Below are 22,492 nucleotides of genomic sequence, written 5' to 3' on the forward strand. Positions count from 1 at the left end.
TACTCCAACAAGGCCACACCTCCAAATAATGCCACTCCCTGGGCAGAGCATATACAAACATCACACTGAGCAAACTAGTGTATTCTTTCCCTACATTTTTACTTTGTGCAAGCCTGCTGGGCAGTTTCAAGTACAGTGTCAGTCACCATACTGTATAATAAATAGCCCTGACTCACTCCTGGGGCTTACCTGGAGCTTGCTACTCTTTCTACCAGCTACTGTTTTCTACCAGCTTACTCTGCCTCTATGACTTTGACCTTTTCAGTTAACACATGCAGGTGAAGTCATAAAATACCAGCCAGGATCTAAGGAGACCCTGACAGGGATTCATTAACCTTGTGTCTGCTGGAGGCTGTCTCCCTGATTAGGGAGCAGAGGCATGAGGACAGGGGGAGTGGGAGGCCTAGGCCTGGAAGTGTGCTTGGTACTGAGATAGTGTGGGGGAGGACTGTCCTTCAGTCTCCTCCTTTTTTTCTAGCAGGCAATATCATGACTTCAGATATGAAGATTTCGAATGAAGAAATGAGTTCATTTGGAATGAATGGGCACTCTGAGACTGAGCAGATAGCTACGCTAAGAGCTTGATTGTCCAGGGCAGCAAGACCTTGATTGCAGCTCCCTTCAGACACTGGAATACAGTCTTGACTGCATCAGGTCTGCCTTGAAGAAGACAGCTTTCTCTGGAAAGCCTGCCAGAGAAGTCTGTTATCATGTGGAACTCCTTAGTCAAAAAGCTCTAGATAAAATCAAATACTCGGTTAATCTCTCAAGCTCACAAGTGGGAAATCACTAGTGACTACTGCATAGATGTCACAAGCAGACACTTCACTGAGTTTGGTCATTGTTGTATGTGACACTGACTGCCATGTAAATGGTACAGTTGCTGAATGGACGAACATATTGTACTTATAAAGTGAACAGATGAATGCAGGAAAGTGGGGATAAAGGATGAAAGGGACTCAGCTGACACTGGTAAATGGTTTCAAGGTAAAACATTAGCATGGTAACTGGTATAGTCCTCAGAAGGCACACACGTGCTGTAAGTGTAAGTGCATAAAATACCTGCACAGGGCATGGTAGGCTAAGGAGTAGCCAGCCAGCTGTAAGTCGACATTGTTTATCCACCTATGCTACAAGATGGGAAAGCCACTGTCTTCTAAGTATAGACTTCATAGCTATAAGTAAAACATGAGCAAAGTGATCAGAAGCACATCTGAAGGATGTTCGTGATGCGACCAAAGTGGCCTTCCTTTTAGAAATTTACTAGTATTAAAAGTAAAGTTTCTTGTTATTATTTAATGTTATTATTCCTCATTTTGGAGAGAGGAACAGAACATCTGAGAGCATTCATAAAATTCAGTGGCCTTTTTTGAACATTTAAACCTGGTAATAAAATTAGAAAAAAATGAGTACTTCCTCAAGATCCATGTGTTAATTCCTGGCCTTGTGTATGTCACTAACTTAACAGAGACAACTGGCTCGTTCCCAGGTCAACCATACATTTCCTGCTTTTCCAAAATATTTAAACTTGCTAGAGATTTGTAATAAGAATTATAGAGGTTGCTATGCTGCTCTATTCTTTTTATATTTCTAGCAAAGGTGCTTAAAGGAGTGTTGGCAAGTCCCTGACGTGTTCTTATTGTTTATCTTCTGATCTATGTGTGCACACATATATGTGTTTTATAGGCTTGTGTAAGTAGAACAAGTTAGGTGTCATTTTAATTTCCCTTTTCTAAATCATTTGAAGTTCCTTGTGCCAAGGACAAAACAATAAAGTAATTGCTGATATCTGAACACGAAGCCCTTGAATTTGCTCTTATATGGACAGAACAGCAGACAAGAGTGCAGCTGCTCACTGCTTCGCACTCACTGACAGAGAAGCATATTGATGGGCGGGCGCTCAAGATCCCCCAGACCTTTGCCGTTATGGATAATTACAAAACAAAGTTCTACATGGTCGAGTCCAAGAGCAGCAGAGTTACACAGGAGTCTTCACAGAGGAGTTAGTGTTGTGGAGGAAGCCACTGTCCCTTCCTACAGCTTCCTCACAAGAGTGCTTTGGGACATTAGTATAAAGCTGCATTGGAAAGCACCGTGTTGTGTAAACTGTGATCTCTGATGTCTGTAGTTCTCTTTATATTCATTCTATGTGCTTTTTTTTTCTTTAAATGTTTATTTCTTAGGGTATTTCATTGGAAGAGTTTGACAAGCTGTCTTTCAATATGATTTTAATGAGCCCCCCATGTCAGCCATTCACAAGGTATGTGTAATAAGTGTGGTTTTTCTTTAGGAAGAGTATGTGGGCTGGAAATACAGCTAAGAAAATGGTTGACTAGCACATATAAGACCCTGGGTTCAAATCATGACCCCCCCAAAAGGGAGATAGAAGAAGGAAAGAAGGGAGAAGGGAAGAGCAAAGAAAATTGAAGACCATAACTATACTTTCAAAGCTTTAAAATACTTTGTAAATGGATTCCCTCATTTTAGATGTTTATAATTCAGCATGGAGCATAGGAATCTATAGTTATAGTCAAAATAGTGAACTAATTTGCTCAACAGTAAATATGTGATACTATAGTACAGGTATATCTAAGGTACATTTATCTTCCTTTCAGATAATGGTACTTGTTCTTGGGCACTCATAGCTAATTCTGATCGGTGAAACCAAATTTCCTTAAATATTTTATATGTAAGTAGCATGAAAAATTCAAAGCTAGTTTAGCATGTATTTACAATTTGTGTATTTCTCAAAATTAATATTAAAATTCAGATTTTTCATAGCCACATTATAATTTCTCATTTCAGATTTGTATAGTAACTTTTAAAAATGTGTCTCAAGGAACTATGTCTCAAATTATACCTAAATCATTTTTACTATTTTAAAGAATAAATTAAGTGGCTATAGTAATAGGGTCTTGTTGTTACTATTATTTTGAAAGTGAGAAACTGAGGCGTAGATAGGTTAACTTTCCCGAAACTGTACAGTTAGACAAGGTCAGAGCCATTATTTAGTACTCATTTCTATACATCCTATTAATATGACTGACTGAGTGTTAGGTCACAAATATTCTGATTCAAGAAAATATTCTTATATTACTTTCTAACATCTTTGAACTTGAGGAAGTTTATCTCCTTGAGGGTTTATTATGATTACATGTCATGTGATGTGTTTGATGCTGTCGTTGCTGATCTCCAGAGTACAGTTGAAAGGGATGACTCATAAATTAGTATTATATAAATTGTATTTGGCACTGTAAGAACTCTGGAAGTACCACGAGAACACAGAGGGAAAAAATGGCATGTATCATGCCTAGAAAGGGAAATTTTTCCAGAAGCATGATCCGAGCTGTGTCTGAAAGGAGAGTAGGGGTTTATCAGAAGTGGCAGATGGCATTCCATATGAAGGTAGGTTTAAGCTTATGGGAGTGTGTAGCCTAGTGTGTGTAAGACAGACTGCAGCTCCGTGAACTCAGTGTCTTCACTGTATACCTCATTCCAGCTGCTGATGCCAGCACTGACCAGCTCTGACCAGCTCTGAGTGGAAAGAAACAGAACATAAAAACTGATGATTTCTGAGGAATCTGTTCAAATGCAGTTTAATCCCCAGCTAATAAGCCTCAGACCCACTGATAGATTTAGCCTTGGTGTCAGGTATTGGGAAGTCACAGGGATGTCACATAGCTTCAGAGTATGAAGCACTGAAGTCTAAAAACCTGATCTTCCTTTCTGTTATTCAGACCCAGTCTAAGTGTTCCTTTCTACTTGGACCTTGACCATATTGTGACCCTTTGAATGATTTGTTTGCGAGCCCAGTACCTCCTGTTTACATGTGCTGACCCTAGTTTGCCTAAGCTGCGATTCCTGCTTGTAAAGTAAAACCCTGAGATCAAGCGTCTGTTTACGTTGGACAGGATTATCTTGGTATTCCTCATTGTTTAGTGTGCTTAAATGGTGCTTATCTCCAGTGGCATCTGCTCCAGATTGCTACCCACTCAACCAGCTTCTTTTCTTTCATTTGTTCCTTATGGTGAAGATCAACTTATTTAAATTCTTTTAACTGACTAAGTCTTTTTGATATCATTACATACAATTTTTGATAAACTCATGTGTTTTCTTTGCTGTTTTAGAATTGGCCTACAGGGGGATATGACTGATCCAAGGACAAATAGCTTCTTGTATATTCTAGATATTCTCCCAAGGTAAAAATTCAGATTCCTGTACACTTACCTTAGATTTAAAGCTGTGGGTATGGAAGGATGCAGTGTTTGTTGTTTTGTAGAGATTAGTGGTTGTTACGTGCACCCTTCTTTTGCCACAACTATAAAATAACAGCAAGTGTTTTATAGTGTTATGCTTGCCTCCGTAGTGAGTGACAGGACTCAGTAACCAGCTAAACTCTGTTGCCTTTACTTATTGGTAGTAGTGATTAAAGTTGTTCCAGTGCTAGTGAACCACACCACCCGCTGAATGACAGCCCGTGCTGGTGAATGGCAGCCCTTTGAGGTTCGCAGCGCAGAAGCCCTATGAAAGCCCACATTTTGAGATGTACTCCAATGCAATTAACTCTTCAAGTGTGAACTTTTTCAAGTATATATCATGTCTTGAGAAAAATGAATAAAATAGTTACAATCATTTTTAAAAGATCTAGAAAATTATTTAAACCCCATTTCTCACAAGTTGTGATTTTTTTTAATTTCTTTTTATTCAATGTTTGTCTTTTTGTTTATTTTTGGTTTTTAGATTACAAAAATTACCCAAGTATATCCTTTTAGAAAATGTCAAAGGTTTTGAAGTATCTTCTACAAGGTAAAAAATGTTTGTCTTGCATATGTTTTAGACTTGCTATATTGTATGATAAGCACTGTTCTGAGATAAAGATCTCAATAATAAGTATATATTCTGACATTTTATAAGATATAAGCTTTATTAATTAGTATGCTTTTTACCAATAATTTAAAATATTACAAAATCTTGTTCTGTTCTTACCTTGATCTTCCAGAAAGAGCACTGTTTTTAGTAGTAAGTATTTCTAGGTAGAATGTTTTCATTAAGAGTGGTCTCACAATGAAGACTTACTGCCCTACTTAGATGGGAGAAGCCAGAGGCAGGACTCTGTCAGATAGTCCTGTGTGGACAAACGCTACATCTCCCCAAGTCCTTGAGTCACCTGCTGCTGTAACTGTCCCTCTTATGTGACCCTGGGAAGCTGTAGCTGCAGTTCTAGAGCTCTTTAATTAACACGTCAGGCTGACATCAATCGGAACTTGTCTGGCAGCTTTATTTACTTGTTCTAGAGAGTCCTCTGTTATCTTACTATTAAAATGCAGTTTCCCAAGGACTAACTTAGAAGCCTTGTCTCTAAAGGGCTTGAGTACAGTCGGGTTTTACTGATGAGTAAGTGTCATTTGTGCTCTTATGTAAGAATACCATTTCTAAGGGCTGGCCGCTTTTCACTTTGACTCTTTTTCTCTTTCCAGAGGGCGGCTGATACAAACACTGGAAGCCTGTGGCTTTCAGTATCAAGAGTTCCTATTGTCTCCTTCCTCTGTAGGTACCACAATTCAAACCTTTATACATGTGTCATTTAGGAGAATTTGTTGTAATAAACAAAATAGATCTATATTTAGTATTTCATGTAAGTGTGAAATTAGCTCAGACATGGATCTCACTTTCTGACGAACATGGTGTATGCTTGTTGATTTGCTTGTACATAAAGTAGCTTCATTAAATCTCATGCATTTTCTTTTTGGAAAATAAATCATTGTAGGTTTTGAAAATATATAGAACTTTTACATGTAAATTGGATGTCTTGTACTCATTAATGCTCAATTCAAGATTGAAAGCAAAGTAGGCATATTATTTATAATTCCTTTGCATTATGTGACATTAGGTTGCAAGCATTGCTTTCATTTCATGTAAGAAATCAAACCACTCAACTTTTGAAGGACTGATTTTGTGAGTGCTGTTGTTTGTTATTGTTCTTATCGTCAGCAGCTGTACTATATAGTTCTTTGTCCACCAGTGACAAGAAAATCTAGTTGAAAATTTTAACACATAAGTTGTCATATCAGCGCCTGTTCTAGAATAAATCCTCCTCTTTAAAATTAAAGTAATAATTACCAAGAATGGCTACATTTGAATTTAATGTTTTTACTATTATCATGTTATTTGCTTTGGCAGAAACTATGTGCATGTCTCCCTGAGTCTTTACTCTAGGTGCTGAAGATGCTAAAACCTCCTGAGTTTTCACTTGGTAACCAGCCTTTCTGTTCTTCCTACAGCTCGGCATTCCAAACTCACGGCTACGGTATTTTCTCATAGCAAAGCTTCAGTCACAACCTTTCCCTTTCCAGGCCCCTGGCCAGGTATTGTTGTTGTACGGATATTACTATTTACTTGTGAATGAATCTCAGTCTGCCAGTTTCTCAGTAACTGTGTAGGGCTCCTGTACCCATTGAGTTTATAGTTCAGGTCATCTTCATGTCCATTTTCAGGCCCCTGCTTCTCCTGATGTCACTTTTCACTAAACCAAACAAAGCCAAACCTCACAAAGGCTTTGTAAGTGTAAAAATTATTGTTAGTGTTATTTTTTGTGTCCCATCATAACTTCCATAACTGTTATATTTGTCTTTTCCTTTTTTCAGTTAAAACCATTAATCAGTGATTACTTATGATAAAATATACTGTGCTATCTTTTAATTGGCCTGCTTAAACATATTATTATACTGTCCCTGACACCAGTATTATTTATCTTGGTTAAAGTGTAGTAATAATTAGTTAGACACTAACATCAAATTCTCAACTGCTAAGCCGAGATTCTTGGTGAATGATTTTATACATTTCCATAGGAAAGGAAGAAAAATAACTATTTCAGTGGCTCAATAAACTTTGCTCTGTATAACCACCACGAATAAAGCTCAACAGCCAGTCAGTCCTATAGTAAGAACTACAATTTCTCTAATATTTTCTCATTTGTAAAATAGAAGTTTCTACAAGCTTATGAGTTGCCAATATAGTCCTTCTGCCCACCTTCACCCCCATGGGGCATAGACATTTTCAGTGAAAAACACTGAGTTTGGTTTTAGATTTGAGGATGCTTTAGCACTTCCTTTTTAATGAAGGAGCTTGGTAAACTTTAGATCCATGTGCATTTTCCAGCATCAGTGTTGCTTTTAAATTTCTTTTCCAGCAGTGCTGCTGTGTTTAAATTTTGTGAGCTTTTCCATTAGTAAGTACAACAAACAGGAATTCTGTGAAGTAAAGGCTCTGCAGCTCACTTTATATGACTGGGTGGCTAATAACTTCTGACAGTAACTTATGTCAGTGCAAGCAAACTAGACTGTTTTTAACATCAACCTGATAAAAGCTAAAAGGTTTGCATGAATTTAGTTAACATATTGATTTGTTTCTTATTTTAAATAAAACATTAACAGTTTGTGTATTTTTTTAATATAATGCTAGATACTGATGGAGTTTCCCAAAATTGTAACTGTTCAGCCACAAAAATGTGCAGTAGTTGAAGAAAGTGACCTAAAGGTGAAAAGAACTGAACCAGATGTCTGCTTTGATAGCAACAGCACACAATGTTCTGGAAAAGATACCATTCTCTTTAAGCTTGAGACTGCAGAAGAAATTGACAGGAAACGCCAGCAGGACAGTGACCTCTCTGTGCAGATGCTGAAAGAGTTCCTTGAAGATGATGACACAGATCAGTACCTTTTACCACCAAAGTTATTGCTGCGGTACGCTCTCTTACTAGATATTGTCAGGCCTACTTCCAGAAGGTCCATGTGCTTTACTAAAGGGTAAGTTTGAAAGAGACTCCTTCTGTGTTGTATCTGAAGGAATCGTGTTTCATAGCTAGTCTTTTAGTTCTCAGAACAAGAAGTATTTTTGTGAAGTGTTTGTTGTAGACTTGACTTTTTTCCCCAATTGGCAATTAGACCAAGAGTGAGCATTCCTTGTGCAGAACATTCTGTGCACCACCCACAAAATGTTCACAAAAAACAAGGCCATTTGTCCAGCTTAAATACTTGTGTTTACATGATTTCCATAGTTTGTGAATTGTTAATTTTATTACCTTTCTGTGAGACACATTAAACCTCAAAAATGATGTCTATCAGTATATTTAAAAATTATATTTTAATCAAAAGAAATAAAATTGAATCTAGTTACAGTTTAAAATTTAAAACTTATCTAGGCTTTTAAATAAATAATGTATTCACATATGTCAAAAGTGAAGTTACTAAGATAATAAAAACCCTACTGTATATGTGTGTTGGCCATCTCCTGTCTGAGGCCGCCAGCCTCTGACATCAGTGTGCGAGCTGACCTTCCAAAGAGGCTGTTGCTAGTACTGCTTCCTGAGCCAAACATAACGCTTGTTCTCATCATGGCTGCCGTACCAGTTCTCATAAGGCCCTAGCCAACACTGCAGCGCGATTCCAGCAGCATTAGCTCTATGGAATCACTGAGTTTATCGCGATTCTTTCCGGAGCATGAGTGGGTGATGGACTACTTTCAGGGGTGGGATGCTCCTGCCTCCCAGAAGACTGCTCCCGGAAAGTCTTTACCCAGTAAGGAGGATGGATTTTTGCCTGTATGTACACAGATGTAAGACTTACTTCATCTAGTCTCCCTGAGCCTATTTACTCTGCCACCCCCAAGGTCATGTGCAATTAAGGCAGAATTACACAGCACATGTAGCAGGGAACAGCTAGATACTCAGGTGAAGTCCATGACACTCTCTACCCCCCCATAAGGGGCAAAAACAATCAACAGGCCCCGCTGGAGTAATCTTTTGTAAGAGGGCACAGAGGGATTTCCAAACTGGTGACTGCTGACTGGGAAGATAATCGTAATCTTTGGATACTGTTGAATGGTAATATGAAAATCCCTTTTTTTTGTTGGTAAAAAAGGTTCATAATTTGTTTTATTGGTTTTCTATTATTGAATATTTAGGCTTTTGCTCTGGGTTTCTTGACTTATGACAATTTTCTTTGTCAGTTTTTCAAAATCTTAGAATGATGGGGGAATCTGGGAATTTTAGGATAAGAAAATTGAAGACCCTCTCTCTATTTTGTGTATGGTCCCCAAATGGCTAGGCAGTGGTGTGATGTGACAAGTCAAGCCTTTTTTGTATTATTTTTTTCTCTGCTAGTTTTCTGTCTCTGGAAAAGACAGGGCTGTCCTGCAGCCATGTAAACTCACTCTGATTTTATGATCTGCCCTGTGCTTCTAGGAGAAAGGATTTATTACTTTAAGACGATTTCACTCAGCTCTTGTCTATTACCAAGTCCAATAGGTTCTGTTTAGGACTCTCATAAAATAGTGCTTATCAATTTTGTAATAAAAAGTAATCTTGATATTCTTTCTATCATAAAGATGACATAAAGAAAACCTTACTGTGGCATTCTCTTCTGCTAAATATGGTGTGCATGTGTGTGCACACACTCACACTTAACTGTATAGAGCATATGAAAAGGTGGTGCAGAAAGAATAGTTCTTTTCCCTGATGTACCGTTCTAATTTGTAAATTGTCCTTACTATGGAGTGAGAGTGCTCATGTGATAGAAAGGCAGCTTGACAACATACCTTTCATTTCGCAAGTACTTTATACTTCCTGTACAATTTTTAACTAATTCTTGAATGAAAATGATAGTAAAAGAGTACAGGTCTAATGAGTTAAGCTCAGGCTCAGTGGACTGTGCACATGTGTTACTAGAGAGCAGAAGGTTTGGGATCCTGAGAAGAAATTATAATTCAGGCATTATCAAAATAATAGTAATGGTATGTTTTTATTTATACATTTGGTTTTATGTGGCAGGAACCTTTATTATATAGTTTGTATTTTCTAGCAAGGAACATTGCAGATATAACAATTAATATAAAAATACTAAGACATCATTCAGTGGTCTTTATACAACTCAATTGCCACATTTAGTTTTGGAAAAGCTTAAATAGAATTTGTTTTATTTTAAATTATAAAGCATATTTATATGTTACTATTCAAAATGTTTCAAAAATATAAATGCATGTCATTCTATAAATATTTTATCACTTAAAAATATTTTATAGAAAAAAAATCTTGGGTGATTCCCTATTGAGTGTGGTGCTTTCAGTAAGCACAAGGACCCCAGTAAGAACCAAGAACACATGTAGATGTAGTAGGTATGGTGGCATTCACTGGTGTTCCTGGCTCTGGGGAAATGATCACTAGATCCCGGGCCTTGCTGGCTGGACAATTTGACCTGTTTGCTGGTTTAATACCAGTGAGAGAGCATGCCCCCACAGAACCTTGGATTGTGCTTGAAGACATGACAGCCAGGGTTGGCCTTGGACCTCCACATACATGCATGTACACACACACTTGCATACCCATACACACACACACTCATGCATGAATATACACACTCACACATGAATACACACACACATGAACACACACTCGTATATGAACATATACACACAAAGAATTATTTTAAATATTTGGCATTAAAATATATCAGGTGTTACATAATAGTCATGTTACCTTTTTCAGGTATGGAAGCTACATAGAAGGGACGGGCTCCGTGTTACAGACTGCAGAGGATGTGCAGGTACAATGTATGTTGTTAAACTAAAACTTTGCATTCAACAGCGTTACTGTAAACATTTAACTTAAGACTACTAAAATAATTTCAAATGTTCAACAGATGGCCCATATTTTACTTATGCACAGACACAAACAATTTCTTTTCTGGGAAGTGATTCTTTTGCTTGTTGATCTCTTGTCTTAAGCTGCCTAACATGTAAAAATCTTAAGCCTGGTCATATAGAACTTTTAATTTCTTTTGGATTTTTTTTTAACAGATTGAGAATATCTATAAATCTCTTACTGATTTGCCACCAGAAGAAAAGATAGCAAAGTTGTCAATGCTTAAACTGCGATATTTCACACCTAAAGAAATTGCAAATCTCCAGGGATTTCCTCCAGAATTTGGTATGTGAAACCCATGTAGTGCACAAGTTTACTTCATTAAAGCTCTCCGCACTTCCTTAGCCACTCACATGGGTATTTTATGAGTGAATCCCTGCCAGGACAGTTGAGGTTGTGAATGCCCCATTCTGTTCCGCATTCTTCAGGCACTTTCCTGCCTTGTCTTCACATCAGCCACGTTTCAGTCAGTTCCCTCCTCCCCTCATTCTCCTCTACCTTCAGTCTAGTGAAGGCCCCGAGGAGCCTGAGGGCAGAATGGTAGTGAAAGTTGGTTGAATTCCCTTTCTACTTAAATTCTTGTTTCCATATGTCTGACTTGGTAACTCCATACTAGACTGGAGGCAGGAACCCTTCAATAGGCTTATTTTGCTGTTATTTTATTAACTCGGGCCTCAAGTGTGCTTTACCAAGCAAGCCACATCCTCCAGCTCTTCCCTTTGTATTTATTCGTATATTGAGACATACTTTTTAAGTTGACTAATCATGAGCCTGCTCTCTAGCCCCAGAAGTCCTTAAATTCATGATCCTCCAGCCTCAGCCCCTTCAGTAACAGGGATTACAGGTAGTACAACCAGGCTTGGATAGGTTCAGCTGGGCTCAACTGGTTTTCTCTAATGAAGAAGGTAAAGGGTGGTTGAGTTGGCTAGTTGGTGGATAAGGGTTGTATTTGTGTTGTTTTTCATTTTGGCCAGATACATTCTTATCAGTTGTTTGACTTTGTTCTCCAGACAAGGAATGTAAGGGGCATTCAAAAGCCTTGGGGGACCTACAGCAGGGGAGTTCACATACAAAAGCAAAGATAAAGGGAAGGCAAAGTCCTAACTTCACAGAAGTGCAGGAAATCCAGGGATTAGCCCCAGGAAGCCTTGGACACTTCCCTGTGTGTTCTTATAGTGGCCCCAAGATCTCCCCCTCCCCCACTTCCATTGCCATCCTCACTCTCAGCACTAAGAGACAGATCCTTGTTTTTTTAACACCAAGGCCTCAAAGTGTTCTTCATACCTGGCTAAACTGGCAAAGAGAAAGACAACCTAGGGCAACAAAGTCTGCTCTAGGGCAAGAAGGGAAAGGTCTGCCTCTGAGAACCCTGCTTGAGGATTTGATCATAGAAGGGAAGCTTTATTAAATCCAGGGAGTAGTGCAATCGGTGCATCCCTGTGAGGTGAAAGAGATCTTGTTTAAGATTCGAAATAACAAATGTAAGGACCAGGTCTTGGATCCCAGTCCTCTTGCTCACTGACAAGCTGAGCACTTCACTGTCTGTTCTTGATGCTTCTATGAGCATAGCCACAGCAACTGGCTTATGTTTGACTCCTGTCTTTTTAAAAGTTTATCATTGTTGCAGTTTTTAGCTATATATTTATACATTGTGTATGTGTGTGTATGTATGTGTATGTGTGTGTGCATGTGCATGTGTAATAACAGTGGTTAAGAAAGACAGACCATATTTGAATGAGAGTGGGTGGAAGAATAGGGGAGATTGGAGGGAGAAAAGGGAAATGCTGTAATTGTGTCTTATTGTCTTTTTTAATTTAAAAAGAAGAAGATTTCTATTTTTCCTTTTTGGTCATCTCATTCAGGGCTCAGTCGCTTAAAGATTGTTGCTGGAGAAAGACCCAGACATTCCTTGTCTTAGTTGATGTCACAAAGTGCAGACATTGTAGCCGAGGAGCTGGGCTGACTCAGTTCCTTTTCAAATCCCTGGCCTCATATTTTGTTATGTCACATATTTGAATTGCTGGATGCTCTTTTAGAATACATACTGTGCTTGTGCTGACAGTTTGCCCATCTCTTACCATCTCAGCTGTCCTTCATGTGTTTCCAACATTATCGGCTGTGGGCACAAAAATGGACATCATCCGAGCCATTTGTCCCCTGGCAACAATGGATTCCTATTGATGTTTCTGTTCATTTTGTCCTGGTGTCTTGTGATTGCCTACGTGTGTGTGTGTGTGTGTGTGTGTGTGTGTGTGTGTGTGTGTGTGTGACTAGCTTGCTGAGTGAGAGACACGAACCTTTATTGGGAGAAAGGTTTGTACTTCCTATATGGTTTTAGTTTTGAAGACATTATTACTTTAATACATCTAAGTTCTTAAAAACAACACCTTTTAAGTTAAAAACTATGTAATTGTTCCATCACTTAGCTTAGACTTTATATCAGTAGAAAACAAAATTCTGTTTCTAAACTCAACGTTTTCCCTTAATGTCATCTAAATATCACTAAGGCCACCCCCTAGGATTGGGTAAAGGATTGTCTGTATGCACATCTGTCCTCCTGGTTATTTGGAACTAAGTCGGTTTGGCATTAGCCGTGTGCTTGCTGTGCTTATTATCTGTAGGACACAGGCTTTACAGTCATGCTCAGTTGGAGCTGCAGCTTTACTGTAGTGATCCCCACTGTCTTAGTGCAATCAATAGTATAGTATTGGTAAAGCAACTGGACCTAATGAAAGTCTACTACTCTTGATGCGCCTTAATTATTTCAAAGCTCACTGAATGTGATTAAATCAGATAGGAGAAAGTCAGTTTATGGAAGCAAATTATGGAAACCAGTACTCTACAGAATATATAAAGAACTCTTACTACTTAATAAATAGAAAATAATCCAACTGAAAAATGTGAAAATGAGGCCTGGAGAGATGGCTCAGCATTTGAGAGCATTGGCTGCTCTTCCATAGGACCTGGGTTCAGTTAATTCCCAAACCCACGTGACAGCTCACAACTGCCTGTGAGTACACAGACATGCATGTGGGCAAAACCAGAAAAACAAAACAAAAACAAAACAAAAAACTCAATCACTGCACATATAAATAAATAAATATTTTCTAAAATGTGAAAATGATTTGAATATACATTTCCTCAAAGATAGGCAGATAGCTAATAAACACATGAAGAGAATGCCTAACATTTTCAGTGATTAGAGAAATGTAAGTCAAACCACAGTGAAACATTATTTCATATCCATCAGAGTGAAGTAAACTAGTGTAACATCTTTGCAAACATTAAACGTAATATACAAGTCAGCAGTTTTATGTCCAGATACTTATCCAAGTAAAAACCTTAATAATCTGTATATATTCTTATATATAAAATCTCAAAGTGAAAACAACTGAAATGTTTACCAATTAGTATGGATAAGTAAAATATGTTTTATCCATTAAAATATTATTAAGTACTAAAAAGTAAGTACTAGAGCTTGCTGTAATGTGAATGAACATTAAAAACATTATGATAACTGTAAAAAGGCAGACATAACATGTCACCTGGTTCCATTTATATGAAATTCGAATAGCCAAATCTGTAGTAGCATCAAAAGGTAGAGGTTGTAGGGGGGCAGGGAGAAGGAACCCCGGGCAACTGTTGACGGGACAAGGGATTTGGGGTTTTTGTTGTTGTTGTTTTCTTTGCTTGATTTTTTTTAAAATTTTATTTTGAAGTAATGAAAATGCAGATGTTTGTGAATTCAATCCTAAAATGCATGAATCACATATTTTTAAGAGGTAAATTTTGTGGGATGTAAATTATAAAAATGCTGTTAAGTAAAACAACTACCAAGGAAACTAGTAGCAACCAAAGTGTTTTAACACATATGTTTCTGTAAACTCTGAGTACATATTTGCATTAACCATACTCTGATATTATGAGGTATAATTGTGTTATGTAGCATCTCGTTGTCTTAACATTATAGAATGATATTATATAGTATTCTGGTCTCCAAATTCCCATTTATTAGTAAAACCTCATGGTCCTATTAGCAATTTACCATCTTTTGTGTTTTAATAATGAATATACTTTTTTGAGAATTGTGTCCTCAGGCAATTTCATCATTGTGTGAGCATCAAAGAGTACGAGTACACACAACCACAACCACAGTGTCACAAGGTGATAGATACATTGTGTAGGCCCTCCATTATACATAGGGCCTTCATGGACCATGAAGGTGTGGGTTTATTTATAAAATAACCATGTGCTTTTACTAAAAGGAATCTTTTATCTGTGGAAATCGGATTGTAAGTGGTTGTGTTGTAAATGCCACCTCTGTTTTCTAGGATTTCCTGAGAAGACGACAGTGAAGCAGCGTTACCGGCTGCTTGGCAACAGCCTCAATGTGCATGTGGTAGCCAAGCTCCTCACAGTCCTGTGCGAATGATTTGCAGATGCCTCTGAGAGGCATCATAGTATGCCTCTAATTCTACACAGTAATTCCAGAATTCTATCTTGAATTAATTCTTACAAAATTCAACGAAATTATTTCAATTGCATTTTAGTGGATAATTCAGGGGGAACTTAAGTGTGCATATCAAATTGTTTCCTTAAATTTATATTACTGTGTCTAACAAACTTCACATTGCTGTTTTTGCTTTATGGGCAAATATTTTTGTAAAGCTTTAAACATTTATATTAAATATCTTTTATATATCATGCTATAAACAAATCTAAGAATGTTTGAATTTTTATATCTATATTAGTACTTTATAAAGTATGACATGAATCATATATTGATCCTTAAAAAATATTTTTGTATGTTAATTTAAAAATTGTTTTATATAACATGGAGAAACTAATTGCATGTAGACCTGGAAGCTTCATCCCTTCTGGCTAGCTTTCATACTGCTGTTTATGCTACTGTAAACAAAAATAACCATTATTCTTAACTGGCTATAAACCAGGATACTACAGTAGTGGCTATCCTGCTAAGATATGCCCATGAGTGTCACGGGAATAGCCAACTGCTCTATGATTTGATTTAAGGCCTGATCAATGAGATAGGGTCCATACCTGGCCATGTTATCTGGTTCAAAGACCTGTGGCTAGATAGGTCATGGGCCTGAGCGGGTAAGCTACTAGTATTCTGTTAAGTGGGCATCGTATTAAATGATTCCTGATGAGTTAGTTATCCTTCTGCCATAGATTAGTGTTTCCCGAAACATTCAACAGGTAAGCGTCAGGCAGTAGATGGCAATACAGAAACCCGGAGAACAAGAGACTATGGAGCACTCAGCCCTCAGGGGGACACATCTGTCACTCCCCTCCCGCCTGAGGCTCAGGGATCATTGCAGAAGAGGAAGCAAGAACATTGTAAGAGCCAGAAGTGGTGGATGACTTTAGAAAAGTGCTTTCCAGGTACAGCAGGACCACTGCTCATGTGGACTCATAGCTAGGGGACAGCATGCAAGAGACCTGCATGAGCTTGAATCCCAGGCAGGATCCCAGCATGGAGCGGGGTAGAGTGGGTACCCAGGCACGCCCCTAGCTGAGAGGCTGTTGGTACTTCAGCAGCTGCTGAGAGAGGAAGAGTCAGTTTGCTTGCTTCGAAGGTGTGAGTCTTGGTATGTGGAGCACACCCCAGGGTAGGCTTATACTCAAGAATATTTGAGCAACGCAAATGGGGCTTGACTTTTTTTAAGAGGACACAAAATTGGGTGGATAGAGAAGGGAGTGTAAATATGATCCAAATAAATTGTACGACATTCTCAAAGAATTAATATTATTTAAAAAGTTAGAACATTTTATGACTCTTAAGATATTACTCTTTTTCTTAATTCATCCACCATTTTTTAGACAAATGTATACATTTTAAACCAAATTGTCATCACCTAATCATCATCTAACATAGACATCAATTAGGAGAATGTATTAGAAAAAATGTTCATAAATTCTTAATCATATCTTTGAAAAATGGAAAAATGCAGGTTCTTTTTTTTTTTTTTTTTGAGACAGGTCTCAGTGTGTAGCCCTGGGTGGCCTGGAATTTGCTATCTAATCCAGTCTGACTTCTAACTTAGAGGGGTCTGTCTGCCCCAACCTCCGGTGTGCTAGCTAGAATCAAAGGCCAGCAATACTAAATCTGGCTTCTTTGTTAATCTTAATCTCAAGATAAAACCTCATTGTCCTACCTTCATTTGTACATCCTTCCTTTTAGTTAGTTATTACCAGGGTGCTTTTGCCTTGTCAGCCTTCGGGTTAAATTTGTCTAAGGCATATGGCACAGCTTATGTGCCAGTAAGGGTAAGGAAGGAAACCATGCTGCTATTTTCCTATGGTGCTACCCCATCCTTTATAGTACTGACTTTGAATTAACTTTTTCTCTGTCCAATCATGGCATCAGTAATGAACAGATAAATAAAATGTGTTGCTGACATATACTAGAATACAAGTCAGTACTGCCTGGAATGGCTTTATAATGCATACTATCACCTGGAGCCTTGGGGACCTGCTAATGAAATCATCCAGTCATGAAAAGACAAGAGTGGGTTCATTCCGCTGTGGGTCAGGTTCACAGAGACAGTAAGGAGGGCAGTGCTTGCAGGGGTTGGGAGGAGGGGACTAGGAAGTCAGTGTTTAGCAGGTACAGAGTTTCTGTTTACGAACGGAAGGTTCTGAAGGTGGGGGCATTGCTGGTTGGACATGGTGAATGTGCTTAGTGCCACTGAACTGTACACTTAAAGTCTGTTGAATGGTTTATTTTATATTACTTAGATTATACTGAAAATTTAAAATGACTTCTGAACTCAGGTAAATATTGGCATATCAAAGCTATAAGCTATGTATGTATCAACCATCACTGTACATTTGTATATGATTTTAAAGATGACCCTCATTAAAATCTCATAATTACAATCTGAAGTCATCGTGGTGCAAGTTCATGTAGGCTATCTTTACTGATGAAAAATTCTTATCAAGAAAAGGTTGGGGCTGGAGAGATGGCTCAGCAGTTAAGAGCACTGACTGCTCTTCCAGAGGACCTGAGTTCAATTCCCAGCAACCACATGGTGGCTCGCAACCATCTGTAATGGAATTCGATGCCCTCTTCTGGTGTGTCTGAAGACAGCAACACTGTATTTATATAAATAAAATAAATAAATCTTTTTAAAAAAGAAAGAAAATGGTTTATGGTTTAGCTATATTATACTATGCTTACAATTATGTTGTAATTATAAGATCCAGTACCCAATTGAACAATATTATAACAAGCACTTAGTTACAGTTAGTTCTTTCCAGGGAATGGGGTTTGATTCCTGCCCCATCTGTGCTATGCTATATAATTATGCTAAGGTACTTATTCCTTGCCATAATCTTGGTGCTTTACAGGCCCCAAACGGATGAGTAGATCAAAATTAATACAAACAGGATGACGTATATTGGAAAATAGCTTGGCAGATGAGTAGTCTTAGGAGTGAAACTGGACCATTGTGAGCAGCCGATGAAGTCTAAGGAAGGGGAGGGAAAGAGACACCTTTTCCAGAGGACCTAGTGCATTGAGTTCTAGCCATTACCCCACGGCTACAACTGCTCTTGCCTAGCAAAGTGTGCAGATCCATGCAGCTGCCGGTCCAGTTTGTCCTCAACAGCTAGAACCTTTGAACGAAATTTGCAGTTGAAAGGATAAATGGTGAAGGGTTACCCCATGCTAAAAGTACTAAGATAACTGTTTGGAATGATCACTTCCTCCTTCCTTCCCTACCTCCCTTCCTCCTTCCCTCCTTCCCTCCCTTTCTTTTTGAAGCAATGTCTCTTGTAGTTGAAACTAACTCCAAGCTTGCAATGTAGTTGAGAATGACCTCGAACTTCTGATCCTTCTGCCTCTGCTCCCAGATGCTGGGATTACCAGGTAAGTCGCGCCATGCCTGGCTTATTGGTGTAGAGGATATACCTAGTTGGTAGCATGAGTGTGAGGCAAACATGACCCAGAGAAGTGCAACACTGCACCAATTTAGCTTTTTAAAGAGGTAAATGTACTTGATGAAGAAGCTTTTCAGTTACTCTAGCAGCTGGCTCCCCTACTAAGCACCCACGTATTGATGCGTGGTGCCACGCCCAATACAGACAATACTGGTTGCATTGTTAGAGGGTAGAGTGCTTGAAAATAAATTACATCTTGTCTTTGGCTTAAATCTCAGCATCACTCAGATCAAGATGTTAGCTGGGAGGATTCTGGGGAGGAAGAAATGATACCAAGGACATTACAACTGATTTAGTTGTGTTAGCACAGAACAAAAGATGTTGTGTTCAGCCCACAGCACACATACTAATAGATGTACTTTGCAGGTGAACTGTTTCTCCATCCAACCCAAAGGGATTCTGCTCACTGGTTGGTCTTGAAAACTTCATTATAGAGAACCAAGAGGTTTCTACAAGCCAAGTCAACACAAGGCTCCGTTTTCAGCTCACATCATCTTTTTAAATGTGCTTTCTTGTATTCCTTAAGTTGTTGGGCAGAACCGTAACTTGTTCAGGGGTTGTACCTTAATGACAGTGTGAGGTCTGAATCTCAACTTTCGTGCGCATGCACACACATACACACATGAGAAGTGAAGGCCATGGGACATAAAGAGAAGAATTTACATGTAATTTGCTCTTCACCTGGGAGCTGTTTTAAATACATAGCTTGCTTAAGTGCCACTGCCCTCGGGTTTGGACTTTGAGAAGTGGACTTTGGATTTGAAGCCTGTGATTACACTGGTTTGGGTTATTTTCAAAGATTTGGCCTTCAGGTCCCTTGACCCTTTCAGCCTTTCTGCCAGCAATCACTGCCTGTGTGCACCGCATACAATCATAGCAGCTCGACAAGAATCTCTCCTCTGATTATTTTTCTTCATTCTTCAACTCTGTCTGGCATGTGCCTGTAAGTTGTCATCTGGAAGAACACTTCACATGCTTTACATGGGACACTAAACATCTAGACATCTTCCATCTTAAGCTTCTAACAGCCAACTGCTTGCCACCATGTTTCCTGGAAAGAAAAGAAATTCTTAAGGAGTATATGCTGGGTATTTTTCTGTGCTTTTTGTTTGTATGTTTTTCATTTGTTCTTAACTTATGGGTCATTTCTGAGATTTTTTTACTCATGTTTTGGCCATAGTTAAATCCTGAAGCCACAGAAAGCAAGCTAGATACTGAGGCTCTACAGTACTGCATAGTAACATCCCACTTGGGCACATTCTGTTAATGTGCACATGAATTCTGCAGGAGAGTGAGGCTCGCTGTGATATTTTGTTACATACATATAAAGTACATTACTTCTATGCCCCTGCTGAGCATTACTCTTTTGTTTCTCTTAGCTTTGGATTTATTTGCTCAAGAAACACAGGCTTGTGCAAAAAGCTGTTTTGCCTTCTCCATGTTCTCAAATAAGTGTGTTGTAGTTACCATAGCTTCTGAGTCTTCTTTTCATTTCTAAAATTTTTCATCATATGTATTTATTGTGCTTGTATGTGTGTTCCCACGTGCATATACATTCGGTGGCATGCATATAAGGATCAGAAGACAACTTGAAGGAGTCAGCTCTCCCATGGGAGTCCGAGGGATTGAACTTAGGGCAGGAGGCTTGGTAGCTGAGTCATCTCTCTGACCCCATGTTCAAATACAACATGACTGTAAAGCTTCAAAAATATTATTTTCCCTGTAAATAGTACCATAAACAGTTTTACAAAAAGTAGGGGAGAGGCTGTTTTCCCATAAGACTCTTCTTTTTAGCGTTATATCTTTCCCATGCCTTTGCTTGCACACACATGGTTTCCTGTGTACTCACTTTGCCTTTGGCTGGCATCTGTTCTTACTGGGAAGGATTGAAACTACGAGTGAATGTGGTTGTTTAGCTGGGTCGGCTCTGTAATCAGATGAGATCACCTAGACGTGGTGAGGCAGAAAGAGGGTGGGTCTGGAGCTGCACTCTTAGCTGTCCTCGAAGATTTCAACTACCCTTTGTTGTCAAAACCATTTGTTTCTCAGAGATTCTTATCCATTCTTAAACTTCTCCTCTTTACTGAGGACACTCAAATGAGTCCAGATCAGCTGCTCATAGAATCTTTGTACGAGGCATTTCTCAACTGGGTTGGGTTGCTGTCACATCAAATCTATCAGTAAACAAACAAAAAAACATTTTCATTCTAAAATTGGTTTTCATGAACTTCAGTAGTTTTCCTAAGCCTCCCAAGTTCACACCCTATGTACCAAGGTCGGAGTCACCTTTTTTTGGGGGGGGGGGGCACTAGGTATCCCATCATCAACTTTTGTAAAGACCTGCTTTTCAGGGAAAGCTGCATCTGATGAACAATGATGCTTCATGCTTTGGAGAAAACAAATCACCATGAAGACGAGAGTAAAGATTTGTGTGAGTGATATATATATATATATACATATATACATATATACATATATACATATATATATATATATATATATATATATATATGCTTAGATCAATATCAAGCATCTTAGTCACTCTCTACCTTATGTTTTGAGACAAGATCTCTCAGTGAACTTGGAGCTCACAGTCTTGTGGACCCTGCAGCCCAAGGATATCTGCCTGTTCCTGTCCACTCCCCAGCCCTGGGATCACAGGCATGTATGCTGGGCTTTTCCGTGAATGGTGAGGATGGGAACTCAGGCTGCTGTGCTTATACAGTAAACACCTTATTCACTCAGGCACCTCAGCTTACCGTGAAGAGTTTTTAACACCCCCCCCAGCTGTTTTCCTAGTAGTACTGTCATATAGAAAGCTCAAATGTTTGTTGAACGGATAGACATAGTGGCCATCATGGAATTGGAATCAAAGCTGCATAGGGGGCATCACAAAATGAAGTTCAAACTTGAAGTCAGTCTCCTGAGAACGGTTTGGCTATTTCTGTTTCATCTTTAGGTAGCCAAATTTACTCAAATGTACAATACATGATCATAAATTAACTCCCGGGATGTGCTTTTGGTTTAGGGAATGTGTGCAGATAGAAACATTTTTACTGTATTTTGATTTCTAGGCTCCACCAGTTTTCCTCTCAGCACAATTTTAAACTCTATGTAAATATTGTTCCATAATAAGACAAGAACTATTGGAACTCCACGGATGGGAAGCTCAAGCTGACATGGGTTCCCATGGCTAGAGGAACGACAGTTACAAGATGCCTCCTGACCTCTCTACGGCACAGAAAAGAGGGGACTCAGTGTTAGTGATGTCCATCATACATCATAGCAACAGATATTGACAGGGAAGGTGCATCCTACTTCAGATAGAAGTGCATCTTGTTCATAACACCAGCTCCATGGCATCATCTGCTAGCAGTGTGTCCAAAGCCCTATGGAGAAGGATCCAAGCACAGACTCCACTTCCCTCAGGTTCTGACACCTGCTCAATGGTACTGTCAAGGAGATCAAACTGACCCAGGAAGTCTTCCTCAGTGTGTGTCATATACTCTGATCTATCAGAGTTACCAGGTTAGCCTGGCCCAAGGAAGATGACGTTTTCACTTAAAGCAATAGCATCAGTGGACCATTGAGACCCTGGCAGGACAAGATAAGTCAAGCAGGCCAAAATAACAAAAGCCTTGCAAACAAAACTGTCATCAGAATAACAGCTTATAAACGTAAGCTAAGACCTCTGTGGTGAATATAAATAGATTGATTGCCTTCTAAGATAAAAAATTAAAGTAGGGCCCATATGTATGAGGGTGTAAGCCTATAAAAGCAACCCTTGACAGGCTGAGTCAGGAGGATTATAAGTTTGAGACTAGCCTTGCC

At 38.8% G+C, this 22,492-nt stretch overlaps 1 protein-coding gene across 1 annotated transcript in view; it reads left to right on the forward strand.

The window, feature by feature from the left end:
* Positions 1–15,128, forward strand: part of TRDMT1 (tRNA aspartic acid methyltransferase 1) — a gene marked incomplete at its 3' end in the record, with an annotated part of 33,274 nt that extends 18,146 nt beyond the window's left edge. The window contains exons 3-11 of the mRNA XM_080918190.1: positions 2,184–2,260; positions 4,128–4,199; positions 4,741–4,806; positions 5,478–5,547; positions 6,282–6,365; positions 7,462–7,805; positions 10,541–10,598; positions 10,852–10,981; positions 15,028–15,128. Coding sequence (XP_080774316.1) covers positions 2,184–2,260; positions 4,128–4,199; positions 4,741–4,806; positions 5,478–5,547; positions 6,282–6,365; positions 7,462–7,805; positions 10,541–10,598; positions 10,852–10,981; positions 15,028–15,128 — 1,002 coding nt within the window. The remainder of the gene's footprint in view (positions 1–2,183; positions 2,261–4,127; positions 4,200–4,740; positions 4,807–5,477; positions 5,548–6,281; positions 6,366–7,461; positions 7,806–10,540; positions 10,599–10,851; positions 10,982–15,027) is intronic.
* Between the last annotated feature and the right edge of the window lie 7,364 nt (positions 15,129–22,492).

Source organism: Micromys minutus (assembly GCF_963924665.1).
Source record: "Micromys minutus genome assembly, chromosome: 6".
In the NCBI taxonomy this organism is placed as follows: domain Eukaryota; kingdom Metazoa; phylum Chordata; class Mammalia; order Rodentia; family Muridae; genus Micromys; species Micromys minutus.